General features: G+C 40.3%; 1 protein-coding gene across 2 annotated transcripts in view; it reads right to left on the reverse strand.

Moving 5' to 3' along the window:
• The window catches only part of AASS (aminoadipate-semialdehyde synthase), a 37,147-nt gene extending 17,094 nt beyond the window's left edge, over positions 1 to 20,053 (reverse strand). Inside the window, exons 1-14 of one of the 2 annotated variants that reach the window (XM_081957349.1) lie at positions 19,952 to 20,053; positions 15,137 to 15,359; positions 13,834 to 14,010; positions 12,518 to 12,602; positions 11,427 to 11,494; positions 11,187 to 11,333; positions 9,690 to 9,768; positions 9,480 to 9,607; positions 8,101 to 8,249; positions 5,498 to 5,620; positions 4,508 to 4,619; positions 2,208 to 2,267; positions 2,031 to 2,098; positions 149 to 270 (exon numbers count right to left, since the gene is read on the reverse strand). In XM_081957349.1, coding sequence (XP_081813475.1) covers positions 149 to 270; positions 2,031 to 2,098; positions 2,208 to 2,267; positions 4,508 to 4,619; positions 5,498 to 5,620; positions 8,101 to 8,249; positions 9,480 to 9,607; positions 9,690 to 9,768; positions 11,187 to 11,333; positions 11,427 to 11,494; positions 12,518 to 12,602; positions 13,834 to 14,010; positions 15,137 to 15,349 — 1,531 coding nt within the window. In that variant the 5' untranslated portion in view covers positions 15,350 to 15,359; positions 19,952 to 20,053. The remainder of the gene's footprint in view (positions 1 to 148; positions 271 to 2,030; positions 2,099 to 2,207; positions 2,268 to 4,507; positions 4,620 to 5,497; positions 5,621 to 8,100; positions 8,250 to 9,479; positions 9,608 to 9,689; positions 9,769 to 11,186; positions 11,334 to 11,426; positions 11,495 to 12,517; positions 12,603 to 13,833; positions 14,011 to 15,136; positions 15,360 to 19,951) is intronic. The other variant, XM_081957350.1, reaches the window with a different exon arrangement.
• Between the last annotated feature and the right edge of the window lie 4,793 nt (positions 20,054 to 24,846).

The raw sequence follows: 24,846 nt of genomic DNA on the forward strand, positions 1-24,846 counted from the left end.
CATAAGGTGAGGACTAGCTGTAGCCAGCCAAGAACAAACAGAAGGAACAAAGACACAATTCTTCTCAAACAAATGAGAAATTGAATAAAGGAAACTCCCCTAGTTTGAATAATGCTGAGATTTTAGGGTTATAACCTTACTTACAAACCTGCTGTTATTTCAACATTGGGGTCTCTTGTAAGATATTCTATTACAGGCTCAGAAACATATCCAGATCCAAGTATTAAAACCTTCTTCTTCTTATCCATGGTCAGGGATTGCATATATTCCCTACAATATACAGTATATATATATATATATACAATTAAAAGTAAATATCAGTAAAATAAACATGAAAATTGTTAACATTATAAATTAGCTTTGAAAACGTTTGATTACTAGGGTTTTATTCCTTCAGAGCTCATTTAATTTCAGCCCATATTTTTTAAAAAATTCAATATTGCATTTGCTTTTGACGGTGAAAATGGTCAGTTTAATAGTGTGCGAATTTATGCCCCTGTCTCTATGCCTCTACTAACTCTAGCAGTAGCTTTACACTTACAAGGTTACAGTGAAATCAATATATATTCCTTTCTGCTGCCATCATAGTATCAACACATATTATTAAATACAGCCCAAGAGATTACAGCCGTTGCTCTATTGATCAGTGAGACTTGCTTAAATATTGGTGTAAGAACCTTTTAGCTAGCCAGTCTGAATTCATTCACAAAAGTAAAGATGATAATAAATAGACAACAGGGTTTAATCCCACAACTTTTATTACATCATCCCAAACTATATCAGGACAGCTCATTTTGCCACAACCCAAAACTTACAGGGACTACAATGGCAGCATTAAATGTATTGCCTGAGGCCAGGAGTGTACAATGAAAAGACCCAGGGCTGTATGATATTGGTGGAACTTTTTTCCAAAAGAACTCTAAGTGAGATCCAAACTTTAAAAATGCTGCTCTAGAAGCTTCTATAATCAATGTAAGACCAGAAATTACCTCCCCTTATGCAACATGGAATCCCCTCCCTCTCTCTTGGTGGGGTACTGAAAGAAACACTTCTATAGAGAAATAGAATCATTAAGAGATTAAAACAAGCTTCAACTATCATTTACAATCCCTAGAAGGTTCTCTGTCCAAAATTGCTAAAAATGGTAACATGTTTTTTTTTCTGAATTGTGTGATGGGAAACACACAGAAATATAGCCTAAGTCTTAAGACATGATTGAACATACATTTTAAAACAAAGAAGAATCCAAATCCGTCCAAAAACCCAAGGGGAAAAAGATGAAAAATTTCAGCTACTTTGCACCATTACTTCTCCCACTATGATCCTTGGCTAAATGTTAAATGCCATCATCTTGGGTTCAAAAGCTAGTGGGCAACCAATGTAACCCTTTTAGAATTAGTGTTATATAAGGCCACTTCATTATTTGTTTAATCGTATCAGAAGCATCACAATTAAAATAATGCATAGTATAAGACATATTCTTTAAAATATAAAATACAAGATTAAAATATGTACAAGTTAAACAGATCTTGCCCAGAAACTAGTAATGTTAATTGCTTTCTGTTGTACTGCGGGGATGTCCTCAAATGTGCATTGATCAGGCACAAAAGACATATGTGTTGTTGTACGCATATCCCCACAATCACAAAGTGCAGAAACCACTTCATTATATCAATTGAATTCTGCACTAAATTGATTTGCCTTCAAATGAATCCTTCAAATCAATGACAATGTCACCTTCAAGTGAATTTTTATATACCACATATTTCAGTGGCAAGAGACTGTCATCCAGATGATCAGATCTAAAAGTAAACTTTGAACATTTCCCCAAAGAATCACAAATATCTAATCATTAGTGGTGACACTAAAAGGAATAGTCCATATTTGCTCCTTTTGTTTTTGCATGACTTTACATAGACACGTTGTGATTGCTGTTAACCTCATCAAATAAAACAAAACATTGATATTAGCATGCACAAATGGACTCAATAATTTTACACTATATTCTGAAGAGGAAAAAAGTACTCTACCTGTTCTCCCTCAGTTTCTGGATATATTTATATTTATCAGTCAGTGAACCATTGGATGTAATCACTGCCTAGAAAGATATAGGAGAGACATTGTTACTCTCTTTACATTTGACCTTGGCATGCCAGATTTCCTATTTAAAATGTGTGGAAGAAAGACAATTGATTTGTAAGACTTACATCTCTAACTACAGGTGAGTAATTCTGGCTTTCCAGGGGCTCTGAAGCATCAGAGAGGAGCTGTGGAGAGCAAGGTTTTCTGTTAGAATATTTGCTTTTATGTAGACAGACATGCTCAGATATGTAATTATGTTGGACAGGTAAGAGAACCTTGGGCAAAAAAATTATTAAAAACATAGGAACTGTCAAGAGAAACTCAGCTGAAAAAGCGGGCTGCAATAGTAGCCACGTTATTTTTGAAAATGAGAAATTTTTTGGAACGTTAATTGGCAATTAAAACTTTTCTAGGATTAACTTTTCCACGTTTTAACTTATTGACACCACTGAAGTGAAAAGGATACAAGCACAATATATTTTTAAACCATAGACTATATTATATATGTACAATTTTCTAAAGAGGAAATCAAGAACCAGTTCCAACTTTTTATCCATAGGAGGCCTGATCTGTGTGACACATACAAAAGCTGAAAGGCAGGAAGAAAAGAAGAATGGCAAAATACAAGCAAAAAGCCAGACCTGTCTTTTTGTACATTCCCTGATAATTACAGGTTTTATCTAGAAAGCAAGAAACACAAGAACTATGATTCTTAGAAAGTAATATAAAAGAGTATCCTTTTTGCTCTAGAATAAGATTTGGAAAGGAACTAAATTTAACAAAGATACGTTTTCATATCACAACAGAAAAGAAACTATTAGGAAACTATAACAAACCAGTTTAATAGCTGGATTTTACAGAAGCACAGTTTAAAATAGGGATAGGCAAACAGTCACGCCAATGGCTATGAATGCTGTAATTCTAATATGTTTGAATAATTCTTTATAGCAAAGGAATAACTTGCATTGGAAGCACCATAATATAGTTTTCATTTGCTATGAAGACATTTGCAGTCCATTTCTAGTCAACAGAATAGCTTAGTCTTATATGAGATTATCCCAAATTCGGCCACTGATGTCTCCATTTTAAAATGCATGCATAATTGAAATTGATTAAAATTTGATATTTAACATATTTATCTTTAGTAGCTATTTTGAAGCATCCTATCTTCAAAACAGTCAATAATACTGCTATATATTTAGTTCATTGTTCTCATATCACATAATTAGTGATTAAATTGCAGCCTACTATCTAGGAAACCACTGCAATAGTCATATCCCTCCCCAGATAAGATTTGTTAGCCACAAATCTTTCCTAATCTCTATTTATCAGTTGTCAGAAAATTGTTTGATTGGGTGAATCAATAAAGATAAAAATAAAATCAGGTTAATCAGAGGCATCCATAGGATTGGAGGCTTTTTTTTCAAATGTCAAAAGCATTGCTTTTGTGATGTAAGGTGTGTCACACCATTCAAAAGAGCCACTAAAAAAGCTAAGAAGGAAACAAAAAGTCCACATTCCACTCTAGCAACCAAAACCCAGATAAGCAAGAATTAACAGCAGAGAAAATCTAGCAAAGAAACCCCCAATGTCATAATCAGAAACTATCAAGGAGAAAACTGCATTCCTATCAACACTGGTAGGGTAAGCTACTACATATATAAACATGGAGTAAACTGTATACTCACTACTTCTGATAATGTTATCTACTCAGGTAATAAAACATCTGAAAACAAACAACCAAGTTCAGAGAGCACTAAGGACTCCACTTTATTACTTTATTACCAAGGACTCCACTTTAATACTTTAAGCAACTCTATCCAAAATATATTTTCAGTGCAAATGAAAGCTGTATTAAGTTTTATAACCACTGTATTGGAGGTTTTCTGCTGTCTAATTTTTCCCTGGTTTTACCATAGCTATTTACAGTCGTATCAATCCAATAATGTCCATTTTCCACTTTAAATACCACAAATGTATTGATATCGTGATACCACATAGCCAATCAGATTGGGCTATAGTACAATATTATCCATTACAATTTTTTTTTTAAAAAAATGTTTCACTAGCCACCTTTTTAAGAACTGCCCATAATTAGCTAAATGAAACATATCCAGAAAAGAGTTATCATAATTTGGGTAGGAAGACAACTTCAATGAAACAGCTCCTATATGATATACTATATGTATGCAACATTCAGCTCCTACATTTTTATTCCCAGATGATGAAGTTCTCTCAAGCAATGTGAGCAGAGGAAGAAAGGAAAGCGGTCCAACAATATTTGAAAATATTAAACCATTTGAAGGGATTAAACTTTAGCAAGATGAAAAAAAGAATATTTAGAAATCATTTCATGAAAGCCTGTTACATTTTGCAGCAGATTTCTTTTATTTAGAATAGATCAAAAGGTGCATCCTCTACTTACCATTTCTTCAATATAGGGGAACAGCATGTCTCCAAAACATTCTGTTGACTCTATTGGAAGCTGAGCTGGTAAGTTATCAATAGAACACATCAAAATCCCAAGTCCCTCCACACTGGAAGAGAGAGACATTTCATTCCATGAAATGAACAGCCAAAAATATGTCATTAATGGCGTTGGGGGAGAGAACAGCTGTCTCTTAAGATAGAGGAGACCACCTATCAGATAAGGTCTAAGGCAGGGGTGTCAAACTCGACTTTATTGAGGGCCGCATCAGCGTTGTGTTTGACCTTGGGGGACCAGGGTGGGCGTGGCCAAGGTGAGCATGACCAGCTCAATGTCACTCGTGTCGGGGGTGCCTGTGGTGGCCCGAGTGCTCTGTCACTGAAAATGGGCTCCCGAGATCCATTTTTGGTTGCAACGGCTTCCTACAACCCTCTGCCATTGAAAATGGAGCTCAGGAGGGCCACTCACAGCCCTCGCAAACTCCGTTTTCTGTTGCAACAGCATCCTGCAACCCTCTGCCTCTGGCAGAGGCACCAAGGGCCGGTTCTTTGCTGATTCCAGGGCGGTCCCGTGGGCCAGATCTAAGCACCCTGTGGGCCAGATACAGCCCCGGGCCTTGAGTTTGACGCCCCTGGTCTAGGGAATTCTAAGGAGCATGACCTACTTCCCAAATCTGGCTTGGATCTTAAAGTAAATGGTACACAGAACAAAAAATTCATTTCTCTTCCAAAAAGTCTGATTAATTTTTGCTGTTTAAGAGAACCCTTGCCCTGCCAGAGTGGTTAGAGAAGGGGCTCATTTACAAATGACTGCCAAGAAAGGGGTGGTTAGACAGGAAACTTTTATTTCCAGAAATTCCTTAAACTAAATTATTTTGGCATCTCTTATGCTTCATTACATTCATCCTAGTTAAGTAAAGAATTCCAAAAGCATCTTTTAAAAAAACCTCCGAATCCTCAAATCAAAAGCAAGCCAGTACAAATTTACCTGTCATGAATAATATGCTGGTCAGCATCGTACATACAGAATGGGCTATCAATTGTTGTACATTCTGTCATAAATTCTATAGATCCTTCAGTGTCTGCTGAGATGTCACATATTGCAACAAGTCTAGAATTGATTAAAACAAAATAATAATCCATTGATCAAAAAAATCCCTCAGAATAATGAATGAAATATCATTATGGATAGATTTAAGTGGGAAAAAAATGTATCTTGATAAATTATGAGAATTGTATTTCTGAATATCTAGCCTCTAACCATGTTCTAATTGGACAGTGATCCAAATTAGGAATAGTTCTAGATCTTCCTTTGTCTCTGTTTGTCTGTTCAACATTACTTATAGCTTATATCAGGGGTGTCCAAACATGGCAACTTTAAGACTTGTGGACTTCAACTCCCAGCTGGCTGGGGAATTCTGGGAGTTGAAGTCCACAAGTCTTAAAGTTGCCAAGTTTGGACACCCCTGGCTTATATAGTAAGGCTGATTTAACTACATTCATCTCAGCAAAATTGTCATTAATTAGAAAAAAAAACAATAAAACTGATTATTTGAGAAGCATTACCATTCCAGGGTATAATTTTATTAAAAAGGAATGAAAGCAGTGGGAAGAATGCTATCACAATGCTAATCATTAGGTAAAGTTTAGATGCAAGTATAGTAGTATGAATATTTTTTTTCCTATTCATTTTGGGTATTTTTAAAGGTATGTTTAAAATCAAGACTGCAGAATGTGACACGCCTAAAATTAATGAAATCATAATGCAGTAACCATACACAGTAGATCATATAAGACAGAGATAGATAATTGTTGTTATCTAAATATTTTGGATTCATTTTTATCACTACCAACCACCATGGTTAGTGGCAAGAGACCGAATAACTCCAAACTACGTGAGGTCACCAGGTTTCCTACACAAAATAGAGAAGGGCAGCTGAATGCATATGCATAACCTGAACTCAGGAGAGAAAAAATATTACTATTAGCAATAACAGAAAAGTTACTGCATTGGTTAGAACAGACCAGAAATATACCAATTTAGTCAACTATGTCTTCAGCACAGAATTATTCATTAGAAAAGTAATTCCAGGATCCTTCCCATAAAGCCCTAACAATTGGGATTAAATGTGTCTCTTTCTATAGTTGATATATTCTATTCAAACGCAAATGATTGGTCTATAAATCTTGACATCATTTGAAGACATGCTATTTGTAAAGATTTTAACATCTTCAGATTGGCAAGGAACCCCTCAATGTTATCTATTGATAGGCAAAAAAAATTTCATCTAAACGGATCCGCAGTTTTTAAACTGTCTAGTTACCTGCGGGATCGTATTCTGCCCCATACATCCCTGCGACCCATCCGCTCGCACAGAGAGGGACTTCTCCAGGTGCCGTCCACCAGACAGTGCCGAGGGGCGGCGCCTAGGAGCAGAGCCTTCTCTGTGGCGGGCCCAGCCCTGTGGAATGACCTCCCTCCGGATATTAGGACCATCACTGACCTCCGCTCCTTCCGCATAAAGCTCAAGACCCACCTATTCCAAATAGCTGGCCTGGCTCAACCATAACTGCATATCGCTCCTGACGGGTTTTTTAATTTGGTAATTTTATTTAATGGGATTTTAAATTGTGTTTTTTAATTGTCTTCACTTATTAGTCTACCTCCTCCATGCACATGTATATGTCTTTGTTTCTTATGTATGTATGTTGTCTCTATCTGTATTTTATTTGTTTTGATTGTACGCCGCCCCGAGTCCTTCGGGAGAGGGTTGCGGCTAATCAAATAAAATTATTATTATTATTATTATTATTGCTTGCCCTAACAGGTTTTAAACGATATTTGATTTATATTTGCTGCCAGCAAGCCTTTAAATGTTTGTCTTATAAATTGGGGAAAGCTATTTTATTACTATTTGTTATTATTGGACAGGAAAGAGATATTTAACTTGCAACTAGATCAATTAATTGTCACCTATTACTCTGTCAGTCTAGTCAGCATGACTGGCAGCAATAGCACTTAGACTTATATACCATTTTACAGTGCTTCACAACCCTATCTAAGCGGTTTACAGTGTCAGCCAATTGCCCTCAACAATCTGGGTCCTCATTTTACCCACCTCGGAAGGATGGAAGGCTGAGTCAACCTTGAGCCTGGTGAGATTCTAACTGGCAAATTGCAAGCAGCCGGCAGTCAGCAAAAATAGGCTGCAGTACTGCATACTAACCACTGCACCTCCACGGCTCTTAATAATGGGAATGATGAAGATAGCAGCTGAAGAAGATAATTTGGCCTCTGGCTATTTTGGATATATTAGGACCAGTTCTCCAATCATCATCTGTCCTGCAACCTACAGCACCACCTCTCATCATGTTCCAGAACATCTGAGCAGCATCTGGAGTAATGTTAAAGTGGCTTAGGGAAGGAAGGGGGTGGATTAAAGAGCATTGCTTTTCCAATGCTTTCTCAGCTTTTTTTCCCTCCAGTGCCAGCCAAGCTCCACGGGCTCTAAGCCTGGTTCCACCTCCATCCATTCCACTGTGATACTTAGCGGGTTGTTTCCAAATCATGTCCTAGTTAAAACATCTTACTTGTGTGGCAATTCAGGACAGCCCTCTGTAGCCGCAGGAGAAGGCTGGAGAGGAGTCAAAAGCTTTTGTGCATCCTGTCTGTTTAGCAAGCGTGGCGTTTTCTGCTCCCAGTAGATTCCATTTATCACGCAGGTAGCATAGGGTGCAATCTGTAAATGAAACTGTATTTTACTTATTCCATGTGATGTCAATTGCATGAGACAAATTAATTAGCTTGAATGGCTTTTTCCATCAACTGAACCCCTTGCATCAAAAGATTTGGGTGCAGAACAGGCTACCTGATAACAAGTGATCAAGATGGATCTCCTGTTACAATGCTGAATGCTTGAGGAGAGATTGTACCACTCTGATTCTCGCCTCCGGGAAAATTATCCTTTCCCTATCCCACTGAACAGGAGCCTTAAGTGTACTTCCTTTGGTGGTATTTGGCAGAGAATTTTGGTGACAGCAACCTAGTCACCAAGCTTCTTCTTGTGAAGCTTTTTCTCCGGTAGCATTGTACTGCAAACTAGGGCATACGAAACTTTTGCCAGACCAATTCTCAATTACAACTCATCTGCCAGCAACCCACACTGTATATCGGACATTAATACAATTGAGCGAGTCCAGAGGTATTTCACAAGAAGAGTCCTGCACTCCTTTGCTCACAATAGAATCCCTTATGCCACCAGGCCTGAAATTTTGGGCTTAGACAACCTAGAACTACACCAACTAAGGTATGATCTAAGCGTAGTACACAAAATTGTCTGCTACAATGTTTTACCTGTCAATGAATGCTTCAGCTTCAACCACAATAATACACAGGCAAACAATAGATACAAACTAAAGGTAAACCGCTCCAAACTCAATTGCAGAAAACATCCTCAAACCCACCCCGCCCCCCATAACTTTAACCTTAAACTGTCTAGTATGAACCTCACCCCTTTCCTAACAGGTCTGTAGGGGGCATGCATATGCGCACCAACGTGCCTACCATTCCTATCCTACTGTCCCCCATTTATTCGTACACATTTTCTATGTTCATGTCCATGTTTATACTTATACCTGTTATCTTGTACATGTTTGACAAACTAAATAAATAAAAAATAAAATAAACAAATAAATAGTTCCTTCTGAAGCTGACACTTGTGATCATTGAAGATTACATGCAAATTATGGGCTTTCCAGAAGCAGGTCTAAGTAATCAACAGTTGAAGAACCCAAAATAAAAAAGCAAAAAAAAACACCTTTGTTCAGGTAGGATACCTTGCCAAGAATGGCTAGCACTAGCATGAATTTCAGACAAGGGTTTTATAACTAGAGGGCAGGTGCTCACAATCCATGGTGAATTTCAAAGAACAAGGAGCTCCTAGTCTGGAAAAATTAGAAGTCTTACTTACATCATTGTTAAACCGTGATGTATAGAGTTCTGGATGCTTGTCATATTCTACTGGATCATATGCTCCATCAGTTTTCCTTACAAGATGATGGTGTCGACTTAGTACTGTTCCATATACTTTTTTAAGGTCTGTGATGAAGTAGGCAGTAAATCAGACAGAGATACTAGATACTGCAAATTTCCAATGCACACATGATTGATTTAGTAGTACCTCCAGTTCTAGAGACCTCCTTCAATTCATGGGGTTCCACAAACTCACAAGGCAGAGCATTAAACATTTCCTGGGCACCCTGGAGAGAAAAATATAAGATTTTAGAAATAATGCAAATCAGTGAGAAATAATATTTATACTAAAGACCTTTGTACACTATACTTTATAGAGCCAGTATGCTGAGTCAATAATGGTATGATGCTCAAATTGGCCAAGGAAAAATGCCATTCAAGTCAGTGGTGGGTTTCCAAATTTTTTGCTTCCGGTTTGCTCGTGCATGTGTGCCTGCTTGCACATGAGCTCGATGCTTCTCCACATGCGCAGAAGCGTCCGGGCGGGTGAGCGGAGCCTCCCACCGGTGCTACTACCAGTTTGCCCAATCTGGGTTAAACTGGGAGCAACCCACCTCTGATTCAAGTCCTACCTGACTTTAGATCACCAGTTCCCTCCTTCTCAATTGTTGCTCTCATTTCTTGCTTCCTGTAGACCCTACTGCTGAATGTAAGATAGATACTACAGAGAGGGACCCCGGAACACATGTTTCCTCATGCTATTTCAAATTCTGACTCCATATCTGCTTTCAGCCTAGAAATCTGAGAAAGCCTCTAAAATCGTGGAGATTCCACAAATGAGTATACACGATCCCATTGTGGGATATAGTCAGCTTTAATACTACTAAACTTTTGTAGTCCATTTTCATTTACTTTTGAAAAAAAAAGAGGTAGCTAAGGAAAAAAAACGTGTATTGAGTCTTGTGGAAGCTTTATAATGAGATGGGTGGCATATAAATTGAATAACTAAACAAAATAATGCAATTATTTTGCCCTTATCTCCACAAAGCATTAAAAAACTCTTACTGACTAATATCAATTTTATAAATTAAATTTCCTGTTGGATTCCTAATTTACCTTTCTGACTATTGCTAGAATGTTTATACTTTTGAGGGCCAGAGTGTGTTTGTTTTTTAAAAGTCTATTGTTTGTGTGTGTGAGAGAGAGAGAGAGAGAGAGAGAGAGAGAGAGAGATGGGGAGGAGGGAGGGGAGGGGAGAGGAAAGGAAGGAGGGGGTGGGAGGGAAGGAAGGAGGGGGTGGGAGGGAAGGAGGGAGAGGGAGGGAGAGAGGGGAGAGAGAGACTTTGCACTTACTCCATCCAGTTCTCATGAACTGTGGTTCCATAGAGAACACAGTGAAAACCCGTAGCATATTTGACTATCAAGACAACTTACAACAATAAGAGAGATTCAGTGATCCTGGGGCCAAGATAAAAAAGTAGGAGCAAAGCTTCATTGGAAATGAAGACCATGAGTTTCCCACTTTGATGTAAGGGCAATGGCTTGTTCTACCTGCCACCTGGGGCAATCACACTTCTGCACTGAGTATTTATAAAGTAGATAGGCATCATGTGCTTATAAAAATATTTATTACCCTGATATAGATAATAGCTTATGGTTTCAGTGAGAAAATCTATTAATGTGGCATGTTTCAAATGTGTCTTACCTTAGAGACATTGCCAGTCCCTGTAAACACAAATGTGAGGGGCCCAATAGATTTTGGCATCAATCCTAAAGAAATTTCATAGCCAGCATCCCGAACTGCTTGAACAGCCTGGCTACTGTTTCTATAATTATGGGCCATACCAATATGCTGAAACCAAAGACAGAACACTGTTGTCAATAAAACTTTTAGAAAGGTTAAAAAAGCCTGTAATCCAACTTTTGGCTTGGTGCACAGTCTTACCATGAATGGGGTGTGATGTCCCAAAGCAAGAAAACGTAATCCCATTCCATGTAAAATATTGATCATACCTGGATTAGAATTGCAATTTATACAGTTATTAATCAAATGATGCAATCATGATGCCAAAAGAAAACAAAAAAACATTGAAAGACAGAACGGAACTGAAATAGCTTGTATATCAAAAATATATCATCATCCTTTCCAAAACGAGTCAGTTCTGAAGTTTAGAAGTACAAATCCCTTCAGACCTTTATCAAATAAATTACTAGGAATGAGGGAACTCTAGCCTGCAGTGTTTGAAGGATTCCTGTTGGAGAAAGTTCCTACCTATTCTTATCTAAAACTGAGCCAGACAAGATCCTATATATAAATGCAATCTCCTATTCAAATAAATACTGGATAAGATCATCTATTGCTTATCCTACTGATTAATGCAGACCATCCACCCCTGAGTGAGGCACTGCATTCCAGTTTTTGTTTTAATGGGAGGAGGCGGGATGAGTAGCTACCAGGCAGACTACAACCTCCCAAATGAAACTGAGCTGCTTGTGATAAGGTAGAATCTTGCGGTCCAAGAGGGCAATATGTTGCAGAAACTTAAGACATTCTAAATCAGAGATGTCAAACTCGATTTCATTGGGGGCTGCATTACGGTTGTATTTGACCTGGGGGGAGTGGGGTGCATGTGGTCAGGGTGGGCGTGGCCAGCATGGGTGTGGCCAGCTCAATGTCACGTGTCAGGGGCGCCTGTGGTGGTCCAAGAGCTCTGCCAGCAAAAACGGGCTCCCAAGCTCCCTTTCAGCCTCATGCAACCCTCTGCCAGGGAAAACAGCTCAGGAGGGCCACTCTCCCAAGCTCTGTTTTCACTGACAAGAGGCACCACGGGCCAGTCCTTTGCTGTTTCCAGGGCGGCCCCACAGGCCAGATCTAAGCACCCAACCCGGGCCTTGAGTTTGACACCCCTGTTCTAAATGAATGCCCTAAAACTGAACAAAACAGAATCATCACTTTATCTACACTATCACTTCATAGTTACTCCAAATATTCTTCTTGAAAAATAAGTGTACAATATTAATATTCAATCAGGATACCTGCAACTCCAGCCCATTTTCCAAATGCTACAACTCGCACTCCTCTGTGGTCCACCATTTTCTCATAATCTATCAATCGAATATTCTAAAAACATAAAGCAGAGAGCATGTGTCAAGTCATAGAAGCCAGGCTGCAAGTTGCTTCTCACATCTGGATCGCAATGATCCAGATACAGGTACTTTTAACAGAGTTAAATATGGTTTCAGTTTTTATATCAGGTTTGGGTGCCTTACAAAATCTACGCACATATTCACTGGATTGATGCAATTATCAAAGATTAAGCTAGTCTTAATATATTTCTTTTCAGAATAGTAAGGTAAAGTAAAGGTAAAATTCCCCTAGCACATATGTGCTAGTCGTTCCTGACTCTAGAGGGTGGTGCTCATCTCTGAAGAGCCAGTGCTGTCCGAAGGCATCTCTGTGGTCATGTGGCTGGCACTACTAAATGCCGAAGGCCCACGGAACACTGTTACCTTCCCACCAAAGTGGTCCCTATTTTTCTACTTGCATTTTTACATGCTTTTGAACTGCTAGGTTGGCAGACGCTGGGACAAGTAACGGGAGCTCACTCAGTTACACGGCTCTAGGGATTTGAACCGCTGAACTGCCGAGCTTTCTGATCGACAAGCTCAGCGTCTTAGCCACTGAGCCACCGTATCCCTTTCAGAAATCGTAGAAGAGAAATGTGCCTTTATTTTACTCGCAAGTTCAAAATATTATGTATGCTTTTAAAAAATGATTAATATAAATTGAAAATCAGCTCTGTCCCAAGAGGATATTTCTTAGTATTAGTGACTATTTTGTTTTAATTCAATCTTGATTTTTTAATTTGCATTTTTTTACTTATCCTTTCCTTGCTCCACTTGAATTTCTCTAAATAACCTAAAATACAATTTCCGTTTCTCCAATCCTTTGCCTAACTTAATAATTAACAATTTACTGTGTGAATGGAGAAAAGTTCATGAAAGATATAGATGGGTACAGAAGGGAAAACCAATTAAAGATAAAAAAAATCTTTTAATTGTAGTAAGAAATTAAATCAAGCATTTGATTCATGTCTACTAAAATGTAAGCCACGCTGAAGGGAATGTTGCCTGCTTAGATTAATATAGTCTAAAAAGGTGTAACAGTAGATTGGGAATGTGTGCATTTTTCTCCTCCTTTTTGCCTTTAAAACTCCTAACATACATTATAGAAAATTGTCATAGTATGGAAAGTATGGAAATTGCATGCTTGACAAGTATTATCACACTGCTTCTATTGCATTTCATGATGGTATTATCATAACAATAATTCTCAGTAAGTGCAGTATTACCTTGCTTAGGATCTCATCCAGCAAGGACATATTTGCCCCTTGAGCTTTGATAGTATGAGAGAAGAAAGCATAGTTCTTGTTGGGAATTAGCTTATCTTCTGGGGGCCTCTTCACACCCACAATAAGGCATGCCTGGGAAATATCTTCTTGTATGATGCCTCCCGCTTTAATATAGTCCTGCCGATGGATCATTAAAAGGTTACTGACACAGCCAAGATGAACAAAAGCAGAAAACACAGATACGTTTTCTAGATGCTAGTTCTGAATAATGAGTATAATTTATATCTATATTGGTCAAGATAAATGTGCAGTTCTTCAGATTTGATTTTGAATAGCTATTTTAGAACACGGGCAAGGCTGAATTATAGGCAGTCCTCGACTTACAACCACAATTGGATGCTAAAAAAGGCAGTTGGTAAGTATGTTGTGCCCAATTTTATGACCTTTTCTGACATGGTTGTTAAGCAACTCACTGTGGTTAAGTGAACCATGCAGTCATTAAGCGGAGGCACTGGTGTCATTTTTTTTCCAGTGTCACTGAAACGCTGAACGGCTACTAAACAAGTGTCTGTAAGTCAAGGACCACCAGTACAGAGCGTGCCACTCATTAAAGCAATCGCATCTGTTTCCAGGATCACGTAGCTACAGCAGAAGCCTCCCCATGGAGTGGTTCTACAGTCTTGTAGGGGGAGGAAACCTTTTGATTTTTAGTTAGATCATATTCATCAGCCCAGAGCAGAAGCTGCAATATAATTACTTTCACATTAAAAGAAGGCCAGAAGTTTCTGAACAAAAGATTCTTCAATGTAAATTCATCCTTCTTCACCTCTGCTGCTCTCGCCTATCTCTAATTCTTCTTATCATTCTTTCATTACATTCCTTCTTCTGAGTGTCGCTTTTGATCTAAGTCCCGTTTGAGTTTACTGGCATCTCAGGTATCCTTCTGGTGAAATACCTCTGAACCCGCTCAATCGTGTTAATGTCCGATATACAGTGTGGGTTCCAGGCGGACGAGCTGTATTCAAGAATTGGTCTGGCAAAGGTTTTGTATGCCCTAGTTAGCAATACAGTTTCACAGCAGAAGCAGCTTTGCCAAATTAGGCTAACAACTCTTAATGCCTTTTTGGCAATGCTGTTACAGTGAGCTCTGGGGCTTAGATCTTTTGAGATGAGTACTCCTAGGTCATTGACAGAGTGAGGGTCGTAATATAGACAGCTTATTAATTTGCCTGTGCATTTCATATATTCTTTCGGTTCAAGAGAGCAAAACAAAACAGGCAACACCACCACGACCGAAACATACCTTTTCATGGATGGCCCTGCGATTGGACGGTTGCACCAGAACCTTGTACCCCAAGTTGGTCAACATCTTGACATGGCGTGGTGCTAGAGGGGCTCTTCTTTCCCAGGCGTTAACATCCTCCCTCCTGATTGCCAGGACAGACTTATGATATTGCTGCCATCTAGAAAGGTGCCTCTCAAACTGATCCCCCGTGTGTTTGAATGCTTGCAGCATGATTTAAAACCTTGCCATAACAAAGATGTGGTAACAAACAAATGCAGCATAAATATGTTTTGAAGCAACATTTTAATGGAACAACAGAGCAAGAAATCTTGATTCCTTAGAAATCTGCTGTAAAATTTAGGCAGCTAAATTTGTTCAAATGGCTTTTCTTTACTAAACAAGATCATAACAGAACTTTGCAGGTAACATATCAAAAAAGGAGACGTGCCGTAAATATACATGTGAAATTCCAAAAAAATCCCCCAAAGGTGCTTCAAGAATTCAAAAAACAGATCCAAACCAATCAATCCTAACCTTCCCCTAGAATTCACATGGTTCCTGGTTGTCAATAAAAGATCCTACCAACCACATTGATCGAAATTATAATAATCCACAATTCCAATTCTATTTATTTTAAAATTTTATTCATTAAATTTATATGCCACCCCCATCCCCTACTGTAACAGTGACTCTGGGCAGCTTACAGCACAATAAAAAGATAATAAAAAACAATTAAACATTAAGAAAAATTAAATAGACTAAAAAGCCACAGGATAGGCAACACAGGGAGGGGGATATTTTCTCTAACCATCAGCCCCTCCCAGCCTTGAGTGCTCCTATTGGGGCACCAAGTCAGCCTGCACAGCCAGATTTTATTTATCTTCCAAAAAGAACACAGCAGAGGTGGTATTCAGCCAGTTCTGACTGGTTCTGGAGAACCGCTGGCAGAAATTTTGAATAGTTCAGAGAACAGGAAAATAGGCTTCCCCCCCCCCACTTGCCTCCCAGCTGATCTTCTTTTGTTGCCCTGAACAGGAGAATGGAGCTGGAAAGCAGGTTAGTAGGGTGGGGAGGGAATGGTGATTTTGCAGTATCCTTTCCCTGCCACGCCCACCAAGTCATGCCCACAAAGCCACACCCACAGAACTGGTAATAAAAAAAAATTGAATCCCACCACTGGATCACAGTCCAATTCTTTGGGATGTCTGTGCTTTCAAATCATTTTTTTAAAAATCTTGGTGACCACCTGGTGTAGTATTGGCCGTTTTCTTGGCAAGATTTTTCAAACATGATTTGCCATTGCCTACTTCATAGGGTTGAGAATGAGTGAATGACCCAAGGTTATGCAGCTGGTTTTTGTGCCAAAGGTGGGACCGGAAAGTCTTAGGTGAAACAAAGTTCAAAGAGTTTACCGGAAAGATATATAAATTGGAACCCAATGAAATTCCTCAGGGAAAATATTCCAAATTCCATCACAAAAAGCCACATCTGACATTTGCAGTGTGTTTGACATCAAAAGTGCCTGGAGAAGATCAATATCTATGTCCCTAAGTAGATTCACGAGACGATAAAGTGGCATTTCTCATATTCAGGTTTACTCTGGCTATCTGAGGTCACCTTGGGCTTTAAAGCAATAATCAGAACTACCTGTAGTTCAGTTATACTCAAGTTCCAGTTACTATCCTAGCAATTTGTACTACTAGTAAGCCACAAGCCTAAAAGAAAGGGAGGTTTGAGAAATTTATTTCTTTATTTATCAATCAAATTTGAATATCACCTTCTTCCTCTTTACCAGAGAAACTCTCAAATTGCACACTGATTTATGCCAGTGTGGAGTTGAGATAACTTTTTTAGATGTACTTAATCATTATATAGTGTTGCTGTGAGATATTTTTACCCAAGCACAGGGATACATTTTTGAAACACCTGAAACTCTGTGAATCAGAAGATGGCAGAGGTCTGTTCTCTGCTACTCCAGGGGAAAAGATAAGAAATAATCTACAGAACAATAGGTATCTGTTCTTACTTCTTGCTGTTGGGAGTCCTCAACCCTTCAAAGTTTTCAACCACAGAACTCACAATTTCAAGTACCCACAATTTCAAACACCACATATGCCTCCAAAGTTAGAGTGCCCTTGTAATTCAGTGATTTACACGGTCACTGCAATTTTGGAATTTATACATGTGCTAGCATGCATGCAGATAAGTAACAAGAAATCTGAGCCTTAAAAAAAAAGTTCCACAAATAAATTGGAAATTGCTTACAGCCAATTTTATAAACACTGTAGCAAAGATATTCATACTGTTCTTCCAACAGCAACATTGTTTCACAGTTTAGTTGCCACTTCTAAAATCAATATACAGTTATATAACACCTTCCTTGACTATTACAGTTACCAAAGGGAGTAACACGGGATAAAAAGGCACATGTTCTTTTGAATTGTTAACTGACTTAAATATGGGAAAGTGAATAAGTAGACAGTTCTCATGCTTGAGAAAAATGCAAGCTGGGATTCTATAAGGAGAGCAGTGAGTTGATCAAATTTACTAATATTAGTAAATTGTTAATTATATTAAAAGCAAAAGATTACAAAGAGCTCCAATAGGATCAATCCCAATTATCAAATAGCAAACACACTAAAGGGAAGCAAGGGTGTCATTTACTTTAAAAAAAAATCTAAACTTCAAATACACATTAATAGGATCTAAGCAGATCAGAAGACCTGTTTTTGACTTACAAATGGGAAGCTTAAGAAAAATAACTGTCTAGAGTAGCCGCATGGCCAGATAAGTGGCAAATTTAACAAATAAATAAAATAAAATAAATATCAATCCAGTGTACGGCTGCTGAAATGAAATCATTCAGAAGGGAACCAAGAATAAAAAAGACATCAACAGATTTTCCTTATGTGACTTTATGAATTCAAGTTTGGAGCACTGCTTATCATTGTGATCACCACAACTGGATATTCTGGAGTAGTGATTGTCAAAGTGTGGTGTGGGGGAACTGTGGGCCTCTACAAGGAAAGCCTACATTTTGGGGGACTTTTTAGCTGGCAGCAAAACCATAGAAGAAGAAACGTGATTTATAAATCATCATGGTATGAAAAATCTTTCTCCCGATGTTAGAACTCAAGATATCTAGTAAAATTAAATATAGGAAATTCAGGATGGAATTATTCTGGCAAGCTCATTAAAATTCTGTAAAATAACATCAATGCACTTATGAACGAATGAGTGCGTTGAGGTAAAAAGAAGTGTTGATGGTCACCAATTAAGTTGGGCTTTTAAAAGGCTCTAGAAAAATTCGTATAGGATCATCTACCAATGAGAATTCATCTTAATAAGTTATCTACTTATTTTTCTTATACTGGAATTGAACCAATACTAGAAATACTCTGAATTTTTATAACCAAAAGAATAAAAAACCAAAGTGAATAAACACGAGAATTACAACTTAGGCATCCAACACACCTATTTATTTTCTCTGAGGTCACAGAGAGCATTTACTGAACACTGGTTGCTAAGAAATGGCAATGGAAAATCACTGTCTCCTCTACATTTCTGAATTGGGTGACTGACCTGATCTTTACAGTATGGAAATAGAAAATCATTATCTGATACAGAAACAATCCCAGAAAAGTTGCAAAAGTAGCACTGAATAACAGCCAAACTTTTAATCTAAGCAAGAACAAGAAAATAGAACTAATCTAGAAGCCAATAGTATTAGGTTGGATGGAGATAGGATGGGGTGATAACCTCAAAACTTTGTGCTCTTCTAAATAATGAATGCTGTTCTCTATCTATGCCATTTCTTTGGCAGCAATTTCAGTAGCGGTTTGCCATTGCCTTCTTTTTGGCAGAGTTGAGGGAAAAGGAGTGGCCCAAAGTCAGCCAGCTAACTTTGTGCTGAAGCAGGAATAGAAATCACTTTCCTGGTTCTTTTATTCCCTGCTTACACCAAAAGGACTGCTTCGCTATATGTTAAATATGCAGGTGTAAGTCGCCTTTGGAAATCTCTAACCTCTAAAGCAATTCTCTAAAGCAAAATCTTCAACTGCCCCAAGACTATTGAACATTCATATTCTAAGAATATCTTTAGTGGGACTGATATGGGAGCCCACAACCTCTTAAATGTTGTATTGTACTTTACTATTTAGTGGGGAGGTCCCCAAACTTGGCAACTTTAAGACTTGTGGACCCTGCTGGCTGGAGAACTCTGGGAGTTGAAGTCCACAAGTCTTAAAAAGTTGCCAAGTTTGGGGACCTCTGATCTAGTGGCTAAAGAAACTTTTGAGCCAACTGCTTTCTCCTGCCTCTGAGGGATTTTCAAGTTGGGGGGGGGGGAGATTTTATTTTGCTATATTATATTATTGATGCAGACCCAGGATGTTTCTCCCAAGAGGGTCTCTACACATATTGGAACCATAATCCCCGAATGCCGATTGGGAATGTGCCCAAAACAATTTGGGAAAACCCTCTCCCCAAAGCCACGGGCTCGGGAGAAATGGGAACGAGAGAAGAGCCAAGGGGGCCCACAAGGGTCCCATTAAATGCCAGGAGCAAGAAGACGGTTCGTAGGAGATGCAGGTTGAGCGAGGAGAGAGCTCGGAGGAGGATTCGCTCCCGCCTCCCTTGGCTAACCTGGCGCGCCGCTCCCACGGCCCATGCGCTCCCCGCGAGGCCTACTGCAAGGGGGCTCAGCACCGAGAGGGAGAGCAGGTTCTGCAAAAGCAGCATGTGCGCGCCGGGAATCTGGGCGACTCCTAGGCCCGACTCGCCCAACCCATCCCCCGGAGTGACAAGGCGTCCAGCCTGCAGGGAACCGCTTACCTCGACGGTAGAGAGCCCCGCCAGACCTGCCGCAGTTCCCCAAGAAGGCTCCACTTGCACCCGGGCGAGCAGGCGCCAGACCCTGCCAAGCGCGGCGGGGAGAGGGAACGCGAAAGATGCCTCCCTCCCCGGCAGCCAATCCCCGGCCACTTCACGGGTACGAGCCTTCCCCTTCCGCCAGGCGAGGCCGCCCGGCAGAGCCCTCGGCTCCCCTTCGCCCGGCGCGCCTCGTTGGGCGGCTGACCTGGGCATCCTGCGAGGAGTCGCGCCGCTTCATCCTGAAGAGTTGCGAGTCCAGAAGGACCCGCCTTAAACTTTTCTGGGTTGTTGCGCGTGAAGAAAGAAAGAAGAAATAAAGAAAGAAAGAAAGAAGGAAGGAAGGAAGGAAGGAAGGAGGAAGGAAGAAGAAAGAAAGAAAGAAAGAAAGAAAGAAAGAAAGAAAGAAAGAAAGACAAAGGAAGAAAGAGAATAGAGAGAAAGAAAAGGAAGAAAGAATAAAGAGAGAGAGAAAAGAGAATAAAGAGAAATGAAAAAAGAAAGGATATAGAGAGAAAGGAAGAAAGTGAATAAAGCAGGAAGAAAAGAAAGAAAGAGAATAAAGAGGGAAAGAAAAGAAAGAAAGAATAAAGAGAGAATAAAGAGAAAGGAAAGAAAGGATAAAGAGAGAAAGGAAGAAAGAATAAAGCGGGAAGGAAAGAAAGATAATAAAGAGGTTAAGAAAAGAAAGGATAAAGAGAGAGAGAAGAGAATAAAGAGAGAGAAAGGAAGAAAAGAAAGGATAAAGAGAGAAAGGAAGAAAAAGAATAAAGAGGGAAAGAAAGAAAAGGCACCAGCTCGGATCTGCATTTCAGTTTCAAAAATTATTTACTGATTTCTCCATCTCTGCAAACTACGGAGTGCAACGTCAGCCAACTCATCACCAGACCTGATAGTTTAGTTTGCCTGACTGCCCTCTATTTCCCGTTAGAGGCCTTTGCCCCTTCGATGGGTGAAGGCCTTTCCACTCAGCCTTGAGATGGCAGGAAACTATCCTGGCATGAAATCTGTTCCCGGTGCCAAGACTTAGGACGTCTCTAGTGTCTCTGGCCACAGTTGCTTAAAGGAAAAGAAGTGAAAGGTGCCAAAAATTGAACATTTAATTGGTGTTTAGATCCATAAACAAATATATGTTCCTAAATTGAAGAGTCAAAAGATTATTCCACTTAATTGCTGTCTGGACAGTACAGAGAGCCACTTGTCTGAAATGGTACAGGTTCTCTTGAGCAGGGGGCTGGACTAGAAGACCTCCAAGGTCCCTTCCAGTTCTATTTGATTGATTATGCATAAAATATTGCCAGTGTAACTCAGCCCACATTCAAACATCTCCCAGTAATGAAATGGACTTTGGTCAGAATGTCACCTGACTTCCCATAGTTATTGTAAAGATAATACAGGGAGAGAAATTTTCCCATAGATACAACACTTGGGAGACTTGCTTGGGATATGAATGTGATTAGTAAAACTGAATACATAATAAATAACATCTACCCAGTTTACCAGGTTAGATAGAGCAGGGGTCCCCAGTCCCCAGGCCTTGGCCCACTACTGAGCCACGAACTATTTGGGCCTCAGAAGCAGCAGGTGAGTGTGCCTATATCCCCACTTGGGCGAGCATGTGCGTGTGGGCTCCATTTGTGTGAATGGTGAACACACATGCCTGACACTTGCGCAAATGGAGCCCACATGCTCCCCCACCAGCTGGTCTGCAAAGCCAAGAAAGTTGGGTAAAGATAGAGTGAGCACACTCCTAATCCCTTCCTTTAAAGGCTGCACCTTATGGGTGCAGGGAGCCAAGAAGCCAGCCCCTGCCCTCAGGAACCCTCTGCCCCCTGGATTTCTGCAAGTCTCTTCCATCCTAGCCTTCTGAAAAGCACCAAAGACCTAGGCCAGTGTTGGCTACCCTTTTCCAGACCAAATGCCCAAAGCACACCAACCCCCACAATGCAATGAGCGTGCAGCCCCTGTGCATGTGCCCCGCCACTGTACATACGTGTACAGCCCCTGTGCATGCACACACCTCACGTGCCACACACAGGTGCACGGCCCTCCCACATGCACCCCGCCTCCACGCATATGCAGCAGAGACCATCTTGCCAGTGGGAGGCGCGCGCATGCACTGCGGAGCTGAACGGGGGTAATGACTTGCGTGCTCACTGAGAGGGCGCTGCAATGCCACCTGTGGCACAAGTGCCATAGGTTCGCCATCACAGACCTAGGTTTTTCCCTAAAGTGTGAGGTAAAGCTAGAAGGTGGGAGATTGTGAGTTCAAGTCCTGCCTTAGCCATGAAAGCCAGCTGGGTGCCTTTGGGCCAGTGACACCCTCTCAGCCCAACTCATCTCACAGGGTGGCTGTTGTGGGGGAAATAGGAAGGTATTTTGGACATGTCCACCACCTTGAGTTCTTTATAAAAATAATAAAGATGGAATGTATATAAATGAGATGCGATGGCTGCTTTTCAGAAGCTTGACTTGGCAACACACTTTTGTTCTTATCTGTTTGGATTTGTTGGTTTAATGTGGTTTTAATGGTTTAGGTTTTGACTGGAAGCCAACCAGAGTTTGTTATATGATGGGGACCCATTTAAATGTCTTAAATTAGGGGTGTCCAAACTTGGGAACTTTAAGACTTGTGGACTTCAACTCCCAGAATTCCCCAGCCAGCCATGCTGGCTGAGGAATTCTGGGAGTTGAAGTCCACAAGTCTTAAAGTTCCCAAGTTTGGATACCCCTGTCTTAAATTAAACAAATAAACTGGGACAGCTAATAAAATGAAAGAATATTTAGGCTACGATAAATAGCTACCACCTCTGAGAAGTTTTCGACTCAAACCCTGAAGAAGATAATGGGAAGAAACTTTATCCACACCACCGTTTTAGTCTTTCAGAAGGCCATCAAGATGTGCCTCTGGGACAGATTGATTGGGCCTATGAAGGTTTGTTGAGCACCTTCGGAAGATGCTTGCACTGGTATTTAGTTTTGGTTTTGGCTTTTATGGTTTATATCGGGGCTGTCAAACTCCCAGCCCGCATTGGCCATGCCCACGCCAGGTTTAGCGAAAGGGGGGAAAGTTCTGATACATCATGTGATGCCACCGTGACAGTGTGAGTTTCACACCTGTGGTTTATATAGTTTTTTATTTTTCCTATGAGCTGCTCAGAGTTGTACACTTAAGATGGGCAGCCATACAAATTTTTAAAATAGATAAATAAAATTATAAGAGAGGTTTTCCCATGTAACCTCCATCTCTGTCACCATCCTGTCTTCCCCTCCTCCTCCTCCTCTCATTAAAATCCAAATCCTACATTGGTCAAACTCCTTGTGGTGGCCCGCCAACAGCCAGCAGAGCTGGCAGCAGAGGAGGATAGTGAGGAGGTTGGGGAGGAACATGGGCCAGTCCTGGAGGATGGGGAAGGCTCAGACAAGGGCTCTGCATCAGAGGCAGAGATGGGACCAAGACCGTCTGGCAGTTCTCAGCTGCCTTCAGAGCTAGACAGCAGTGAGACAGAGAAACAGCTGGAGCCTGTTCCCAATGTGTGCATGCGCAGAGCTGTCAGAAAAAAAGAACAGTTAAGAAATCAGGGTCTGCTTGGGAGTAAGGCCACAGGTAGATGGTGAACGTCCCCTCCCATAAGAAAAGAAGGAGCAAAAGGGGAGTGGGCTTTTGCAGGAAACAATTCGTTCATTCATTTCAGGAGCGTGAAGATCTGTCCGTGAATCTCAGAGACTCTGTGCCCTGTGTCTTTCCTTGGATGGCACCTCATTGGGAAAATATTTACATGGCAGCTTTCCAAGCTTGATAAGGTCTGTGGTCATAAATTCACCTTTGAAAGACTGTTTACCAGGCCTTTGCTGAATGTGAATGAGAGGAATTCACATTCATTTAATAAAAAGGGTTTTGTCAGGACCAGGAATCTGCTTCGTGCTTTTTGGGGAAGCTGAGGTCAGAACACTCCTCCATGCACCTGAAGAAGTGACCTTCAGCTCACAAAAGCTTATAACTTTTAATAAAATGTATTAATTGAAGTGGCCACTTGACTCTATCTGATGTTCAGATACCATAATCTAACGTAGCTCCCCTCCTACAATAATTGTAATTTGTAAAACTCTATTCTGCCAAACAAACATGTTTGTGAGTATGAAAGTACAAGATCCAACTTTCATGGTTTCAAAAGAATCCTGGTAATAGGAAAAAAAAATAGAATCCTTTTGAAAATCAGCTTTCTGTTTGTAAGACAGAATGATGGATAAAAATCATTAACTGAGAACATTTTAACCTTTCAGCACTTGGCAAAACACATTATTCATGGAGTATTGGAATTGTTCAAGTGTTGTAGTTAAGAAGGATGAATAAAATATATTCAATGCCTTTCTATTCAATATAAAAGAAATATTCCATATTACCACTAGTATAGAAATATGATATACTGTTCTGTACTAAAAGTTTAACAGAAGTATTAGAGAATTCTATACAAGAAGTAAGTTGTATCTGCTGCAGGGGTGGGCTGCTGGAGGTTCGCAGGGGTTCAGGAGAATCTCTAGCTAAGATTCTGTGCAGTTCGGAGAACCCCAAATCCCACTCCTGGCTGGCCCCACCCACCACTCCCCTCCCCTCCCAGGAGTCTCCATGCAGCCCGTTTCGGATGCAGGTAAGTGCAGGACGTGCATGGAGGCTCAGGGAGGGTTTCCAGAGCCTGGGGAGGCCGTTTTTGCCCTCCCAGAGGCTCGAAGAAAGCCTCCGGAGCCCGGAGAGGGAAAAAATGCCACCCCTGCACCATGGTTCAGGAAGCCAACTAGACCACACCTACCATGGCCACGCCTATCCAACAACCAGGCAGAGAACCCCTGCTAAAATATTT

The sequence above is a fragment of the Natrix helvetica genome (assembly GCF_964273705.1).
Source record: "Natrix helvetica genome assembly, chromosome: 6".
NCBI lineage: Eukaryota > Metazoa > Chordata > Lepidosauria > Squamata > Natricidae > Natrix > Natrix helvetica.